Source organism: Saimiri boliviensis, chromosome 9 (assembly GCF_048565385.1).
Source record: "Saimiri boliviensis isolate mSaiBol1 chromosome 9, mSaiBol1.pri, whole genome shotgun sequence".
Taxonomy (NCBI): Eukaryota; Metazoa; Chordata; class Mammalia; order Primates; family Cebidae; genus Saimiri; species Saimiri boliviensis.
This window is the reverse complement of record NC_133457.1, coordinates 19,250,180-19,268,533: the sequence shown is the minus strand read 5'-3', so window position 1 is coordinate 19,268,533 and position 18,354 is coordinate 19,250,180. Positions and strand designations below refer to the sequence as shown.

General features: G+C 38.9%; 1 protein-coding gene across 2 annotated transcripts in view; it reads right to left on the bottom strand.

Moving 5' to 3' along the window:
* Window positions 1-18,354, bottom strand: part of GMPS (guanine monophosphate synthase) — a 76,501-nt gene that overhangs the window by 44,501 nt on the left and 13,646 nt on the right. Inside the window, exons 2-3 of one of the 2 annotated variants that reach the window (XM_039480276.2) lie at window positions 6,802-6,983; window positions 2,218-2,332 (exon numbers count right to left, since the gene is read on the bottom strand). In XM_039480276.2, coding sequence (XP_039336210.1) covers window positions 2,218-2,332; window positions 6,802-6,983 — 297 coding nt within the window. Of the gene's footprint in view, window positions 1-1,414; window positions 2,127-2,217; window positions 2,333-6,801; window positions 6,984-18,354 lie in introns of those variants that run through there. The other variant, XM_074405542.1, reaches the window with a different exon arrangement.

The window sequence follows — 18,354 nt, the reverse complement described above, 5'->3', positions numbered from 1 at the left end:
TCCTTATAATTTACTGAAAAGGTTGAAAACTTAAGTCCACACAAAAACCTGTGCATGGATGTTCACAGCAGCTTTATCCACAATTGCCAAAACTTGGAAGTAACCAAGAAATTAGTAGATGAGTAAACTGTTAGTGAGTGAAGGAACTGTGATACACCCATACAATGGAATATTATTCAGTGCTAAAAAGAAATGAGCTACCCAGCCTGAAAAGACATGGAAGAACTTTAAATACACATTATTAAGTGAAAGAAGCCAATCTGGAAAGGCTACATACTGTGTGATTCCAACTATATGACATTTGGAAAAAGGCAAAACTATAAAGACCATAAAGAGATATCAGTGGTTGCCAGGATTTGGGGGATTAATAGGTAAAGCACAAAGGATTGGGCAATGAAAATATTATGTATAATATTACGATGGTAGATATATGCCATTATACATTTGTCCAAAACAACAGAATGCACAAAAATCAAGAATGAACCCTAATGTAAACTAGGGACTTTGGGAATAAAGATGTGTTGATGTAGGTTACATTATGTATCACTCTGGTGTGAGATGTTGGTAATAAAAGAAGCTATGCATGTGTGGGGGTTGGAGGTATCTGAGATATCTCTTCTTAATTTTGCTGTGAACCTAAAACTGCTCTAAAAACTTAATTAATAAAAAGTAAAAAACAGAAAAAAGCAAAAAGGTATCAAAGTAGCCAAAATCAATTTCTAAACATTGACTCATAGAAGAGTATCTTATCTCAACATCTCAGTAAGTCTACTTATTCTTGCTTTTTTTTTTGGAGACAAAGTTTCACTCTTGTTGCTCAGGCTGGACTACAATGACACAATCTCAACTCACTGTAACCGCCACCTCCCAGGTTCAAGTAATTCTCCTGCCTCAACCTCCCAAGTAGCTGGGATTACAGGCATCCGCCACCACATCCCACTAATTTTTGTATTTTTAATACAGATGGGGTTTCACCATGTTGGCCAGGCTGATTTCAAACTCCTGACCTCAGGTGATCTGCATGCCTTGGCCTCCCAAAGTGCTAGGATTACAGGCATGAGACCCCGCACCTGGCCTATTCTTACTTTTGTAATAAAGCAGAGGTACATAAACTTTTTTTTTGAGACGGAGTCTTACACTGACCCAGGCTGGAGTGCAGTGGCAAGATGTCCACTCACTGCAACCTCCCCATCTCAGATTCAAGCAACAATCCTGCCTCAGCCTCCCAAGTAGCTGGCATTACAAGTACCACCACGCCCAACTTATTTTTTGTATTTTTAGTAAAGATGGGGTTTCACTATGTTGGCCAGGCTGGTCTTGAACTCCAGACCTCATGATCTGCCTGCCTCGTTTCTGTTACAGTGGAGTCAACTGACAGACATCATCTTAACCAAATAATCCAAGTTAACATTACCCGTTATGCCACAAATCCACACCATGTGCCTCCTGATAAGATGTTCTGAGAAGCACAGCAGCACTTCTGTGACACTCCTGCCAAAAGTTCATAACCTGAATCCAACAATGAGGAAACATCACAGAAACCAAAGTTGGGAAATGTTCTACAAAATAACTAACATACTTTTTATATATACTCTTAAGGTCATGAAAGAGAAGGAAACACTGAGGAACTGTTCCAGACTGAAAGAGTCTAAAGAAACAACTAAATACAACACATAGTTCTGATTGATCTGTGGCCTATAAGAGATATTAATCAGACAAACTGAAATGTGAAGGAGTCTGTAGATTTGATTCTAACAATGAGTCAATGTTAACTTTTCTGCTCTGGATACTTGTACTGTGGTTATGCAGGAAGAGTGTCCTAATACTTAGGAAACACAGGCAATAGGGCATCACGTCTGTGACTTTCAAATGGTTCAAAAATGTCAACAATTGGAGAATTGGATAAAGATACACAGGAGCTCTGGGTACAATTTCGGAAAATTTTATGTATATTTGCACATCCAAGGATTTTTTTAATGGATAGTGTTAACAGATAGTGTTCTGTTACAGGAAGTAGTGTACTTACTATTCTGAAAATAGATTCCCTATCAAGCCAGTTCTGCCATGCTAGCGTGGCAATTCACACAGTTGTAATACGCACAAGTTATCTCATCCAACTAAGTATCCTAAACATCCTAAAAAGAAAAAATACTAATACAGTATGAGTCACAAACAGAATAAAATAAGTAAGCTTTCAAATCAAATTTGTTGACATACCTGCATGCCATAGCAAATTCCAAGAACAGGTTTGCCAATAGTGAATATTGCTGGATCAAACCAGGGAGCATCTTCAGCATATACAGAATTAGGTCCTCCAGAGATGATAATAGCACTGTGATTTAAGGAACAATCAGTGAAGAATCTCTGTTAATTTTTATCCAAGGTCTATGCCCTAGCTCCTTCGTACCACTGAGGGAAACAACACAGATCCAGAAATATTGCTTTTTTTTCGTAGAATGTAGCAAACTCCAATTCTGTCATAGCTAATTATCATCCAACATGGTTTAATTATTTTTACTGTACTTTACCGAAATGTTTAGAAGTCTATCAATTCAGCATTTACTTGTTAACAAACACAAACTTACAAACAGATAATACCAATGTTTCTATATGTGAAACTTACTATGAATTTGTTTTACTTGTTTCCTCATCAATAAAGAAGTACGTAAGAATTATGGGGATGTTGAAAACACAGGCCTTCTCAGAGCCTAGGAGTAAAGCAGGTCACAGAAGAACAACTGAAGGTATTATGAAGGCTCTGGATGGCTCAGAGAAAAATACAACTAAAGATGGCAGAATAGAAAGTATAAATTACCTAATTTTACCTGTTTATAGCATCCATCATCCCCAAAAATTTTCCCCGAGCCCAGGAAAGGGAGCTAATAACAATTCTGCCCCATATGCCCTGCTCTCAGAAATTAGGCCAGTAGTATGTTTAGCTACCTTACAATTTGCAGAGCATGGATTAACTTGGGAGTCAACCCAGTATTATAGGGGAAAACTGCAAACTGACAGCTATGTTTCTCTCCTGGCTACTAATATATCTAAACTGGTCATCAGTATTCACTCAAAAAATTTAAAACATTTTAATATCAGGAATTTCATAAAAATCTGGATTTCTGGATTTTCTTTAGGAAAAAGAAAGCTGGAAACATTGGGCCTTCACTCCTGCATAACTACAACCAACTGGAATCATAAATAGGCTTGCACCTTCAAGCTGCACATGCTCTCCAGTTTGCCACACATGCCCATGCATACAATAAAGGTATACTTTGGCCCTTTATTCAATTTAAGGTACTAACTCATTTTGAATTTGAAGATAAATCTGATTTATCTGTATTTCAACGAAAAAGGCACTGTAAGATCTAATCGAAATTTACTTACAACTTTGGATTACAACACACTTTTTAATTAGTGGTTGTCTGTCATATAAAAAGATACACAGTATATTAGACTTATATCCAGAAGAATAATACAACTAAAGTCAAATGTATTAAAAAAAAAAAAAAAGTCTCAGCAAGGCTGGGCATGGAGGCTCACATCTGTAATTACAGCACTTTGGGAGACAGAGGCAGGTGGATAGCTTGAGCCCAAGAGCTTGAGACCAGCCTGGGCAATATGGCAAAACCCCATGTCTACAAAAAACTGTTAAAAATGAAAAACAACAAAGCACTTCTCTTTAGAATGTAAAGAAAAAAGAAAAAAAAAAGGTTGAGAAGAAAAAAAAATACTCAGCAAGCTAGGTCTTTTTGTTAAAAAAAAAAAAAATAGCGCCAGGCGCAGTGGGTCAAGCCTGTAATCCCAGCACTTTGGGAGGCTGAGGCGGGTGGATCACAAGGTCAAGAGATCGAGACCATCCTGGTCAACATGGTGAAACCCCGTCTCTACTAAAAATACAAAACATTAGCTGGGCATGGTGGCATGTGCCTGTAATCCCAGCTACTCAGGAGGCTGAGGCAAGAGAATTGCCTGAACCCAGTAGGTGGAAGCTGCGGTGAGCCAAGATCGTGCCATTGTACTCCAGCCTGGGTAACAAGAGCAAAACTCCGACTCAAAAAAAAAAAAAAAAAAATAGCAATTTCAGTGAGCTCAAAAGCACTTTTTGAACTTTGTATGGGCAACCTGAGATGTGGTAAACATTTGCTAGCATATGTCCTATAAAAGAGAGATGGAAGACAACCTACTCAGATGATAAATACCAGATTTTTAAGATAACAATTCTAAACGGGGATAGGGTTACCCCTAAAGGTAGATCAATAACCTAACTCCTTAAAAATACAGAAGCTAAAATTCTATAGAACATACTTAATAATCAAGATCTCTAGAATCTATTATACTTAGTTTTATAAAGGATAACCACAATGGGACTGCCCAGTACCCAGAACTCAAGGATGTAAGATTCTTAGTGCTATTTAAAAAAAAAAAAAAAGTCATGGACTTAGTTCTAAGTATAAAATTCAAGCAGTACTTAAACCAATTATGAAAATATGAAAAGTCTTATCTCAACAAATCTTTAAGAGCTAATCACCCATTGAGCCTTCCATTTCTACCCTGCTATTTTGAAACTAACTTGCAATTACAAGGCCCAGTAAGCCAGAATTCATTATAAATATCAATTTTATGTATCAGACAGATCAAGCTTCTAAAAATATGTGGGCCGCATGGGGTGGCTAACTCCTGTAATCCCAGCACTTTGGGAGGCTGAGGCAGGCAGATTACCTGAGGTCAGGAGTTTGAGACCAGCCTGGCCAACATGGTGAAACCCCGCCTCTATTAAAAACACAAAAATTAGCCAGGCATAGTGGAGCGCACCTGTTTATTCCAGCTACTCAGGAGGCTGAGGCAGGAAAACTACCTGAACCTGGGAGGCAGAGGTTGCAGTGAGCTGAGATCACGCCACTACAATCCAGCCTGAGCGACAGAGTGAGACTCTGTCTCAAGAAAATAAAAATAAAAGTAGGTGGGTTAAGATGTCTCTCATGTCACAAAATGTTCTATAAAAGGGGTGATCAAACAGGTAATTCTACAGTAAAGATTATAGTAACAAAAGTCACATTGGTATAGTTCCTATTCCCTTGCTACATAAGAGAAGTTCTAGATACAAACTGAACCTAGACACTGTTTATGATCAAGTGACATGAAACACCATTAGATTTCTCTTGACAAGTATTTGGCTATCCTATTCTAGTATCTATTTAGTTGGTGTGAGATTCCTGGGGATTTTTTGTTTGTTTTGGGTGAGAGGAATGATGGAGCTTTGGTATGACAGCCATTCAGATTTCTCACAGTTTTTTTGATCCCTCTAAAAAACTAGCTCTCGGCCAGCACTTTGAGAAGCTGAAGGGGGCAGATCAGGAGATCAGGAGATTGAAACCATCCTGGCCAACATGGTGAAACCTCATCTCTACTAAAAATTAGCTGGGCATGGTAGTGGACACCTGTAATCCCAGCTACTCAGGAGGCTGAGGCAGAATTACTTGAACCCAGGAGGCAAAGGTTGCAGTGAGCCAAGATCACACCACCGCACTCCATCCTAGCAACAGAGCAATACTCTGTCTCAAGAAATAAAAACAAAATTAGTTCTTGCTGGTAAATAAAGTCAGCTGAATTAGATAAACTCAAGGGTCTCCTTATTACTCTAAAATTCCATTTTAAAAGAGAGAGTCATTTTCTATCCGTGTCCCTAGAACAGAGTTAAATTTAAACCTGCCTTTTCTGATTTCTAATTCACTCTACTTCAGAACCAAGAAATCACAGGATAAATGCACACATGTCTGTGAAGTATTTAAAAGTTCTTTTAACCAATTTGACACTGGAAAGACAATTTTTTAAGAAAAAAATTTAAATTTTGGGAGAATCATAGTACATCTAATATTAAAGTTTAAGAGACAATTAAGGACATAAACTGCAGTTGCTTGCTTCTACATAAGTCTTAACTTAAAAAACAACAAACATTAAAAAGCATGACATTGGCTGGGTGAGGTAGCTCACACCAGTAATCCCATCACTTTGGGAGACCCAGGCAGGCAGATCACCTGAGGTCAGGAATTTGAGACCAGCCTGGCCAACATGATGAAACCCTGTGTCTACTAAAAGTATAAAAATTAGCCAGGAGTGGTAGCGTGTGCCTGTAGTCCCAGCTACTCAGGAGGCTGAGCCAGGAGAATCGCCTAAACCCGGGAAGTAGAAGTGGAGGTTGCAGTGAGCTGAAATCATGCCATTACACTCCAGCCTGGGTAACAAGGTGAGACTTCGTCTCAAAAAAAAAAAAGAAAGAAAAAAGAAAACATGACATTAACCAAAAATAACTGTTAAAGAGAGAAACTGTAAACTGGCTGTTATTTTGACCAGTTCTAAGGGTACAATCTATCAAAATTAGCCCTTATATTAAAGAAATCCTTTCCATACTTTAGAAACTAGACTGTTGGAATAAGAAGCAAAAACACTTATTGTACACAGATTTCTTCTCTTTGGAGTATTCTAGCCGTCTTCCTACTTTGATTAAATGCTTTCAGGTAAATGAAAAGCCACAATAGCTACATCTAACTCTGACCCACAAATCCTATAAAACATAAAATAGGCAAATGATAATAAGCTCTTTAAACTGTGCAATTAAAATTAATCTTTTTAAACTGAAGGCTTAAATTTTTCCTTTTTCTCCCCTAATCACAGCCATAGGAAATTTCTCATAAAACCATTCCATATCTCATTTTCATAGAAAAATTCAGTGCTCAAGCGAATTAACATATATTCCACAATCTAAGCTCAATCTCCTCATAAAAAGATTAGTGAAAAGTCTACCGGAATCCTTGTTCTTTTATGGCAAATGCTGGTGTTTCCAAGGGGAAAATTTCAGACTGCACAAATAGTTCCCTCACTCTTCGGTCAATGACTTTCCCGTACTGAGCACCAGCATCCAGAATGACAACAGCTCCTTCACGGTGATGGCGGCCATCCTTAAGGTCTCCTCCAGCATTCTCAAGCTGCAAGTTATCAATACAAAGTCTTAATTATAAAAATTAATGCTATAGTATTAAAAATAATAATAATGATCACTGTCAGCTCCAAAAAAAAAAACATAGGAATGATAACTTAGGACATTCTGAGTTACCAATTCAAAATACCCCCTTTAAATGGAAGATTTTAATACATATCCATGCATGGGCATATATTAAACACTTAAAAAAATGCTACCACTTATTGACTATGTGACATAGTGATCATGTGTATATATACTTTATATACATAATCTAATAGGATGAGCATACAATACAGCTGTGCCAAAACACAGTCCTGGTTTATATCCATTATACTGGCATTATAGTAACAGTACAGCCTTTCAATATCAAAGTGTCCCAGTTTGGAAAATAAGTTATTTGGTCCCCTATCAACAGTCACATTTTTTCCAAGGGATATATACTGATGAGAAAACTAAAAGTTTGATGCTAAAGAATAAGCACGGCTAAATTCACTGGGTTAGGATTTTTCGTATTACCAGAGGAAAATGATACTATGTATCTAACTCGTAATAGTAAGATTTTTAAAAGAATTTTTAGGCTGGGCATAGTGGCTCACACCTGTAATCCCAGCACTTTGGGAGGCTGAGACAGGTGGATCACCTGAGGTCAGGAGTTCAAGACCAGCCTGGTCAACATGGCGAAACCCCTTCTCTACTAAAAATACAAAAAAATTAGCTGGGCATGGTGGTGGTTGCCTGTAATCCCAGCTACTCAGGAGGCTGAGGCAAGAGATATCGATTGAACCCAGGAGGCAGAGGTTGCAGTGAGCCAAGATCACACCATTGCACTGCAGCCTGGGCAACAAGAGCAAAACTCCACCTCAAAAATAAATAAATAAATATATATATATATATATAAATATATAAATAAATGGCTTTTAAAATCTGATCTCTGTCAGGTATAAATGGGTGACACTTTTCTGGAAGGTTAATTTGGCAAAATGTCAAGTTGTTAACTGAAATACCTACCTAGAAGAGGCTTCAAAATAATGCAAAAGTAGGTGGATATGGATGAAATAAGATTGCCCATGCACTGAAATCACTGAAGTTGGGTGATAAGTATATTAAGTTTATTGTACTTGTCTGGCCTCTATCCTGGGTTTGTTTGCTTTTTGTTTTAAATGTATTTTAAATTTTACACAAGGGAACACTTTAGAAATCTGTGTGTACCCTGGAAATCCACATAGGAAGCATATACAGTATAATGCCACTTCAATATGGTTTGTATAAAGTGCAAAAGTCTATATGCATGTATAGAAAATGAAGAGTATGGCTGGATATACACCAAAATATTAACAGTGATGAAACAGTTTCATCTAAGTAATGGAACTACAAGTGATTTTATATTTTTATTTCTTTATACTCTTCAATATGTCCTAAAAGTTTACAATAAACGTATTTGGAGAGGTTTTCTCCCTCTAGCTATAAAATTTGCACATAAAAACCTTAAGTCAGCCCTTTAGCCACTTGTGTAACCTTTTCCACCCCTCCTCCCTTCTCCATTTATCTGCAAAGAATAAATGCAGGCCTCACCTACACCACTACTCCCTCTGCTGCAAAAAGGAACAAGCCAGTCAGTCATCTACAGGGAAGGATTTGTGAGAGGGATCCAATCAGGTGTCAAAAGAAATTACTCAGGTCCTTTTAGTCATATGAATATTCAATAACGTAGAAAAGTAAGATCACGGAACTAAAACCTTGTCCTTTCAGACCTTTACCCCAAAATTAATGTATAAACACACACCTCTTTATGGATTTTCTTTATAATTCCTTAATCTTAACTTCTTAAAAAATATTTTTTGAACATCGCATTACTGCATAAATTTCTCAGACTCTCATTATTATCTTTACCATTTTTACCAAATCCAAAAATTTGTGCTTTTTTACATTACAGGTAGAGTTCTTGCCTTGAATGGTCCTAATATGCACAAATTTCAATTACCATGGTTTATATCAAGGTTTTGTTAATTACCATTCCCCCATAACATGGTTCAAATTTGAGTTATCATACATTACTGGGACTAATTACATAAAGGACAAATTTCATTGTCTGTTGGTGACTGGTCACTGGACAGCAAACAGCCAAGACTGCAATGCATTGCCTCTCTTACAGTTATAAACCTCAAAAAACTTTTCACAAATATGAATAATCCAAACAGGGGGCTGGTCAACAAAGATGAAGTGCAGCAAAGAAATGAAAAGTGATAATGTTAGAAGTGAAATTTGAATCCAACATGTATGAAGCTACAGAAGAAAATGCTGACTGTGGCAAGGCTGACAGAGTTGTGAGCCTCTGGATACACAGCCAGGGAAACTTATCAACACCAGTGAGGAAACTGGTTATGATAGAAAGAATGGCAATGTCCCAGAGGAAGTGACTCCAGGAAACTACTTCACATTAAAGAAACTCTAGGAGGTATTTCATGACATTGAAAGTGCAAAGGATAAAATGTTGAAAGTCACCAAGTCATAGAAAAGACACAGAGAGGTACTGTTTAAACTATTGATAAGCTTTTCATAAAGAAATGAAATACTTTAATTCTCAATGTTCCTAGTGTTTCGAGTTATACTATAGTAAATAGCTATAGTAAAATTTACTATTTTATTTCCCTATACTTTTGTAATTGACAGTTTTCAGTGTTTTAACAAAAAAATTTTAAAGATTACAAAACAACTGTAATTTTCCCACTATTTATTAAAACTGCTTTGTGCAGTTTCAGCTTGCATGATTATTTTGTTGTTTTACTTATCCTGCATAGCAAGGGCTGCCTGTATTTCTACAAATAAACTAATCTACTCAAAAAATATATTTTAAAAGAAGTTCCCTATTTTCTTAGCAATAAATGTTCAATTCTGTGACACAGAAGATTACTGAAGAAACTGCATTCTTGCCCCATATTTCCCTCTGCCTTGGCTATGAACTTGCCTATGCAGCAATTGTCACAGCGTTGACAATTCAGGAGAAAGCAAAAAGCCTCCGACTAGTAAAAGCAAAGTTCCTCTCCCTCAAAACCTGTAATTTATTTACTTCCACTTCACACACAGTTGTAAAGTTTGATAATTAGACTTCAAGACATTAGAAAAACCACCCTAATGAGAAATAAGAAACTTAGTCACATCAATGCAGAGACAAAATCCAGCATCACAGGACAAAAAAATTCTACCATATTTATTTACATAAAGTTCTTAAAAATACAAATGCCTAAAGACTTAAGGTAAATATCCCTCAACTGCCCTAACTGCATCATAATAAATAATAAAAGATATATTTTAAATATCAAGAAAAAAATATTAAGGAAAAAACTAAACCATGTATAGCAAACTCTTTAATAACAGGGCAAGAAGCTGGGTGCGGTGGCGTGTGCCTGTAGTCCCAGCTACTCGCGAGGCTGAGGTGGGAGGATCGCTTGACCCCAGGAGTTCTGGGCTGTAGTGCGCTATGCAGATAGGGTGTCCGCACTAAGTTTGGCATCAATATGGTGACCTCCCAGGAGCGGAGGGACCACCAAGTTGCCTAAGGAGGGGTGAACAGGCCCAGGTCGGAAGCAGAACAGGTCAAAACTCCCGTGCTGATCAGTAGTGGGGATCATGCCTGTGAATAGCCACTGCACTCCAGCTTGGGCAACATGGTGAGACCCCTCTCTACTTAAAAAAAAAAAAAAAAAAAAAAGAATAGGGCAAGAAGATCTAGCAGATGCTGGAAAAGTGGAGCTAGAAATGTTTTGGGATTTTCTTGGATCCTACATAATCACTTAACAACTAGATAGCAAAGACATTTACCACATAACTAGTGGTAAATGACAAGTTATCCCAAGAACCCCAAAATACAAGTTGGTGGGGACAAAATACCACAGCCACAAGCCCTACTGCTATAACACCTATGTGAAAAGCAAACCAGCCTCATTAAAGGACCTAAAAACAGGAGAATTTCCAACATCGAAAAAGTACTACCCAGAAGGTACAGCAGCCAATTACAGAACCACAGCACACCACAGCACACCAGGAGGTTTGCCCACGCCAGTAGTACACAAGTGGCAGGGAACCAAGATAAGACATAATGGGGCCAGAGGAGTTTAACCCCCATGAACCTTTGACACTAACCAGCCAGAGATCCTTTCCAGGACAGAGCCTGCTACAAAGAGCCACTGCTGGGAGATGAATCAAAATTAACAGGACAGAATAAAGAAAAAGATTAACATGGGACACAAGGACAGAGTCAGGAATCCTTAGAAAAAAGCTGCCATAATTTTTTAGCAGAAAAAGGAGTTGTATAAAATTACAAACTTTATCTTAACTAGCTTCCTACTAAAAGTTGAGGAAAACTAAATTCACATAAAAAGGAAACAAAGTATAGAAGTTAAATACCATACAAAGTTACTAAACACACAAAGAAGGGAGGCCAGGCCCCTGCAACTAAAGCCTGTAATCCCAGCACTCTGGGTGCAAGGCGGAGGTGGAGGGGTTCCAGACCAGACCAGCCTGGGCATACAAAATACAAAAAGTAAGCCGGGCACGGTGGCTCACACCTGTAATCTCAGCACTTTGGGAGGCCGAGGTGGGTGGATCACCTGAGGTCAGAAGTTCAAGATGAGCCTGGCCATCATGGTGAAACCTCGTCTCCACTAAAAAAAATTAGTTGGGTGTGGTGGTGCATGCCTGTGATCCTCCCTACATCGGAGGCTGAGGAAGGAGAACTGCTTGAACCTCGGAGGCAAAGGTTGCAGTGAGCTGAGATCACACCATTGCACTCTAGCCTGGGCAACAAGAACAAAACTTTGCCTCAGAAAAAAAAAAAAAAAAAAGCTGGCATGCTGGCACTTGCCTATGTCCTAGCTACTCAGGAGGCAGGGGTGAGAGCAGTCCAGGAAATTGAGGCCACAGGGGACATAATCATGCCACTGCACTCCAGCCTGGGTAGAGTGAGACCCTGTCTCAAAAAAATAAAAACAAAAAATAAAGGAGGGAATAAAGAACAGAATGATGTCTCTATGAGAGTAAGCCAGAAACACATCCTCAGATCAAAACTAGAATATACTATTTCTATAGGAGCTAAATGATATTTTAAAAATACGTTAAGGCAAGAGAAAACATGAATCAAAATTAGACTATGAACTCAGAATAACCAACCCTAAGACATACTCCAACAAAATTACTGGGTTAAAAAAAAGGCCGGGCGCGGTGGCTCAAGCCTGTAATCCCAGCACTTTGGGAGGCCGAGGCGGGTGGATCACAAGGTCGAGAGATCGAGACCAACCTGGTCAACATGGTGAAACCCCGTCTCTACTAAAAATACAAAAAATTAGCTGGGCATGGTGGCGCGTGCCTATAATCCCAGCTACTCAGGAGGCTGAGGCAGGAGAATTGCCTGAACCCAGGAGGCGGAGGTTGCGGTGAGCCAAGATCGTGCCATTGCACTCCAGCCTGGGTAACAAGAGCGAAACTCCGTCTCAAAAAAAAAAAAAAAAAAAGCAAACAAAAAACTTTGGGTATTTTAAACTACAAGCACACATAATTTTTTAGGCTAAGATGGGGGGATTACTTAGCCCAGGAATTGAAGACTAGACTGGGCAATGTAGAAAGACCCCATCTCTTAAAAAAAATTTTTTTTTTATAAAAAAGAGGAATGTTGATCAACTTTACTAAGTTTTTTCATAAGAGGCCATCGCCTCACATATAACACTGAATAGAGTCGGAACCTAAAGCGTTGAATTAAAAAGTAAGACTCTGTAGTTCTGTTGTCTGACTATGTACTTGTTCTATTGTATCCTTTTTTATTTTAAAAAATTTAACCTAAAGAAAAATTGAAAGTTTTGTACCATAAACACCACTCTCTATATCAATGATCAGTAACATTTTGTATATTTGCTTTATTTCCATCTACACAAACTTTTTCTGCCTGAACTACTTAAAAATAAACCATATACCTTTCACTCCCCCAAAAACTTTTCAGCATGCATCTCCTACAAACTGGGACATTCTCCTACATAACTACAATATTATCACATCCAAGAAACTTAACACTGATAATTACCTACACATAAATTTCCCAAATTGTCACAATGTGTTTATGGTTTTTAAAAAAATTCCATAACCTATCAAGGACCACACACACAGCACATACACTGTCATACACTGTCTCCTTTATTCACTTCCTCACTTTTCTATAGTCTTTTATGGCATTGATTTTTTTTTAAAGCTCAAACCAGCTTTCTGCAGAATGTCCTACACTGGATCTCTTTGTTGTGTCATGATCAGATTCTGGACAAGAAATTTACATTGGTAATATTACGATGCCTTCTCTTGATGCGATACAATGGCAAGGACACAATGTGATTTTGTTCCATTACAGGTGATACTGAGTTTGGTTAACATGTCAGTGTGCTTTAAAAAACCAAACAAACAAAAAAACATCAGATTCAAATCTTCCCTCTACTCAAAACTTTATAGTGACTTCCCTTAGAATAATGTTCAATAAAGCTCAAAATATTTTCCAAGATAAGATCCTGGCCTACTCTTTGGCTGAAACTGCTCTTTTAAAAGTCTTTATCCTGGCCGGGCGCGGTGGCTCAAGCCTGTAATCCCAGCACTTTGGGAGGCTGAGGCAGGGGGATCACAAGGTCAAGAGATCGAGACCATCCTGGTCAACATGGTGAAACCCCGTCTCTACTAAAAATACAAAAAAATTAGCTGGGCATGGTGGCCCGTGCCTGTAATCCCAGCTACTCAGGAGGCTGAGGCAAGAGAATTGCCTGAACCCAGGAGGCGGAGGTTGCGGTGAGCCGAGATCGCGACATTGCACTCCAGCCTGGGTAACAAGAGCGAAACTCTGTCTCAAAAATAAATAAATAAATAAATAAATAAATAAATAAATAAATAATAAAAGTCTTTATCCTTCCAGAGTGGTATGCTGTCCTCTCTGGCTAAAAAAATCCCCAAAACATGAACCAATCACCTCAAAATTGCCAAGTGAAGGAAGCCAGGCATCTTTGAAATTACAGTGTATCTTTTAAAATTCCACTAGTCCAATGACACAGCTATCAGTATCATTGTTAATTGTTACTTACATTGAGTTACATAGTTTCAGAAAAGCTTTTTCTTAACGGAAAGGGATTCCCAGAGTGTCTCAGGGAACTTTCCACAGAACAGAAAGACATCCCAAGGCTTCAAGGGAAGAAACAAGAGGTGAGCCCAGCTAAAAGTCCTCAGAAATAGACATGCTAGATTTTTTTTATTGCATTTTAAGTTTTGCAGTACATGTGAGGAACCTGCAAGATTGCTGCATAGGTACATACATGGCAGCGTGATTTGCTGCCTTCCTCCCCTTCATCTGTATCTGGCACTTCTCCCCAAGCTATCGCTCCCCAAATCCCCACTCCCTACTTGTCCCTCCCCTATTTCACCCCAACAGACCCCAGTGTGTGATGTTCCCCTCCCTGTGTCCATGTGTTCTCATTGTTCAACACCCACCTATGAGTGAGAACATGCGGTGTTGGATTTTCTGTTCTTGGGTCAGTTTGCTGAGAATGATGGTTTCCAGGTTCATCCATGTCCCTACAAAGGACAAGAACTCATCGTTTTTGATGGCTGCATAATATTCCATGGGGTATATGTGCCACATTTTCCCTATCCAGTCTATCATCGATGGGCATTTGGATTGGTTCCAGGTCTTTGCTATTGTAAACAGTGCTGCAATGAACATTCGTGTACATGCGTTTTTTTCTTTTTTTTCTTTTTTATTTTTGAGACAAGAGTTTTGCTGTTGCCCAGGCTGGAGTGCAATGGCACGATCTCGGCTCACCACAACCTCTGCCTCCGGATTCAAGCAATTCTCCTGCCTCAGCCTCCCGAGTAGCTGGGATTACAGGCATGCACAACCACACCCGGCTAATTTTATATTTTTAGTAGAGACAGGGTTTCTTCATGTTGGTCAGGCTGGTCTCAAACTCCCAACCTCATGTGATCTACCCACCTTGACCTTCCAAAATGCTGGGACTACAGACATGAGCCACTACGCCCAGCCAATGCCTCAGGTTTTTTCTTACATTTGCCTTTAGTTGTCCTGACTCATTCTGCATTCCTGTTGTGACTGAGATCTACTATTTTAACAAAAATTATTTTTGAAAGTGATTTCAAGAGTGTACATATGTGTAGCCTGTTTGCATGAAGAACCAAAGGTATTTTGCAAAGAAGCAAAGAAATGAAAACAATACAGATGTATACCCAAACTCTGACTTGTTCTCTTCAGTTCATCTTTCCATACTATCAGTGTACTAAAGATGACCTTAAAATACAAGACACTTTTTATGAAGAGATGAAAGATAATCAAAGGGTTACATTTTTCTAAATATACTGAATTTGGGAACAGTCTCGATGTTGATTATCATATGATTACTATTCCTAAAATATTTTTAAGACATTTATGCATTTTTTTCCTTAAGAAATAAATTAGGCCAGGTGCAGTGACTCATAGCTGTAATCCCAGCACTTTGGAAGGCTGAGGCGGGTGAATCACTTGAACTCAGGAGTTCGAGACCAGCCTGGGCAACATGGTGAAATCCCATCTCTACTAAAAACACAAAAATTAGCCAGGCATGGTGGTATGTGCCTACAGCCCCAGCTACTCAGGAGCCTGAGGCATGAGAATGACTTGAACCCAAGAGGCAGACATTGCAGTGAGTTGAGAAGGTGCCGCTGGACTCCAGCCTGGGTGACAGAGTGAGACTCCATCTCAAAAAAAGAAAAAGAAAAAAAATTAAACTTCAAGTAATATAGTGTCACAATTTCACAAGTATTTAGTATGTAGTAGTATGTGGTCCATTTTTCAAGATGTTACTATTTTATATTTCATAAACCCAGTCTCTTTTCTACATGCGACCCTTTCTATTATACAGTGTGGATGAATTACACCATTGGAAATAATGAATAAAACCTGAAAAAACTATTTACAAACTTGGTAAAATAATACTAATAATGAGAATTAATCAAGCATGTATTCCAATTTTCCAGTATGAACTCTACCAGAGTAACCACATAGTTAGTGAAGGAACTTTTTAAGCAAACTGTTACCAGCTCATGACAAAAAAGAAAAAGAAAAAAAGAGTACATAGTTTTACATAAGCATCCATAAATGTGCATAACAAGTTGACAAAGTAATATAATTTCTGTTGCATCTATAATAAAAATTGGGGCTTTTAAAATATATTACATTTTAAATTTTCATTTGTCTAGAAATTGGATTTTACAAAAGTAGCAGTCCTCAGTGAACTAGAAGTTTGTTTTGCAAATGGTCTTCACTGCAGATGTTTGAGAAGCACTGAACGGTGGCTATTAAAATCCTTAGGTGAAAAGTTAATGAGAAACCTGATAATGATGGAACATCTGCATCAACCAGTGCAGCTTAACATACAAAAATAGACCACCAGACATATGTAACTCTCTTACTGTGATGTACTACATAAACATAAATGAAAGACTTATCACTGCTGAACTGGATAGGAACATGAGGGATCATTATACTCTTCACTGTACTTATGCATACATGTTTTCCATTTTCCATATTTAACAGACTGCATCATTGGCCCTAATTATTCACCATTCCCTGTATCCATGATTTTATCACCTGAGTCTACAGCTTGTCCTATTATAGATAGAATATACTTCCTCACCTTTGTCACTGGGCTAAAGCACAAGACTTGTTTTGGCCAATATAATATGGGCAGAAGTCACAGTATGTCAAGTCTTAAGCAGTCTTTTTTTTTGGGAGGGGGGGGCGGACAGAGTCTCAGTCATCCAGGTTAGAGTGCAATGATGCAACATCAGCTCACTGCAATCTCTGCTCCCCAGCCTCAAGCAATCCTCCCACCTCAGTTTCCCAGGTGACTGAGACCACCCAGGTGTGCACTACCATGCCTGGCTAATTTTCTGTATTTTCAGTAGAGACAGGGTCTCATCATGTCGCCCCGGCTAAACTCCTGAGCTCAAGTGAGCTAAAGCTAAAGAATCAGTGTAATGTTTATCATAAAGACAAAAGTCACAGAGAGATGACCATAATATAGCCATTTTGTACAACCTGACTTACATTCTTATGCATTTCTGTTATTTATTGCCAGGGAAGGCAGAATCAAAATATGTTATTAATATTGATTTATTGTGTGTATTTATGGGGTACAATGTGATGTTTTGACAAAGTATGTTATTGATTCAGAATCTGCTATGGATGCTTTGATACTGGCTTTTGTTTTTGTTTTTAGATGACGCTTTTTCGCTCATTGCCCAGGCTGGAGTGCAATGGCATGATCTCAGCTCACCACAATCTTCACCTATTGGGTTCAAGCAATTCTCCTGTCTCAGCCTCCCGAATAGCTGGGATTATAGGCACACACCACATGCCCAGCTAATTTTGTATTTTTAGCAGAAATGGGGTTTCTTCATGTTGGTCAGGCTGGTCTTGAACTCCCGATCTCAGGTGATTCACCTCAGGTGATTCTCCTCAGCCTCCCAAAGTGCTGGGATTACAGGCATGAATTTCTATTTTCTACTAAAAATAGAAAGGCATATGATGATACTAATTTTCAAAATTTTGCTGTGGCATTTCAGTTAGCTGTTGCCACAACAATGCTGATTAACAATCACAAAATGTAAGTGGCATACAAACATAAGCATTTATTTTTTGCTCATGAGTTAGTGGGTCAGCTGACATTGCTCAGCTCCACTTGATCTTGTCCTTTTCCTGAGACTAGTACACTCATGATGTTCTCATGGTGGCAGAAGCACAAGAGGCAAGCGGAAACACAAAGACTGCTTAAAGCAGCAGAGCCTGGTGGTTCACACCTGTAATCTCAGCACTTGGGGAGGCCAACATGGGCAGATCACCTGAAGGTGGGAGTTCAAGACCAGCCTGACCAACATGAAGAAATCCCATCTCTACTAAAAATACAAAGAGGGCCAGGCGCGGTGGCTCACGCCTGTAATCCCAGCACTTTGGAAGGCCGAGGCGGGTGGATCACGAGGTCAAGAGATCGAGACCATCCTGGTCAACATGGTGAAACCCCGTCTCTACTAAAAACACAAAAAGTAGCTGGGCGTGGTGACACGTGCCTGTAATCCCAGCTACTCAGGAGGCTGAGGCAGGAGAATTGCCTGAACCCAGGAGGCGGAGGTTGCGGTGAGCCGAGATTGCACCATTGCACTCCAGCCTGGGTAACAAGAGCGAAACTCCGTCTCAAAAAAAAAACAAAAAACAAAAAAAACAAAAAGAGCCGGGCGTGATGGTGCATGCTTATAATCCCAGCTACTCGGAAGGCTGAGGCAGGAGAATTGTTTGACCCTGGAAGGCA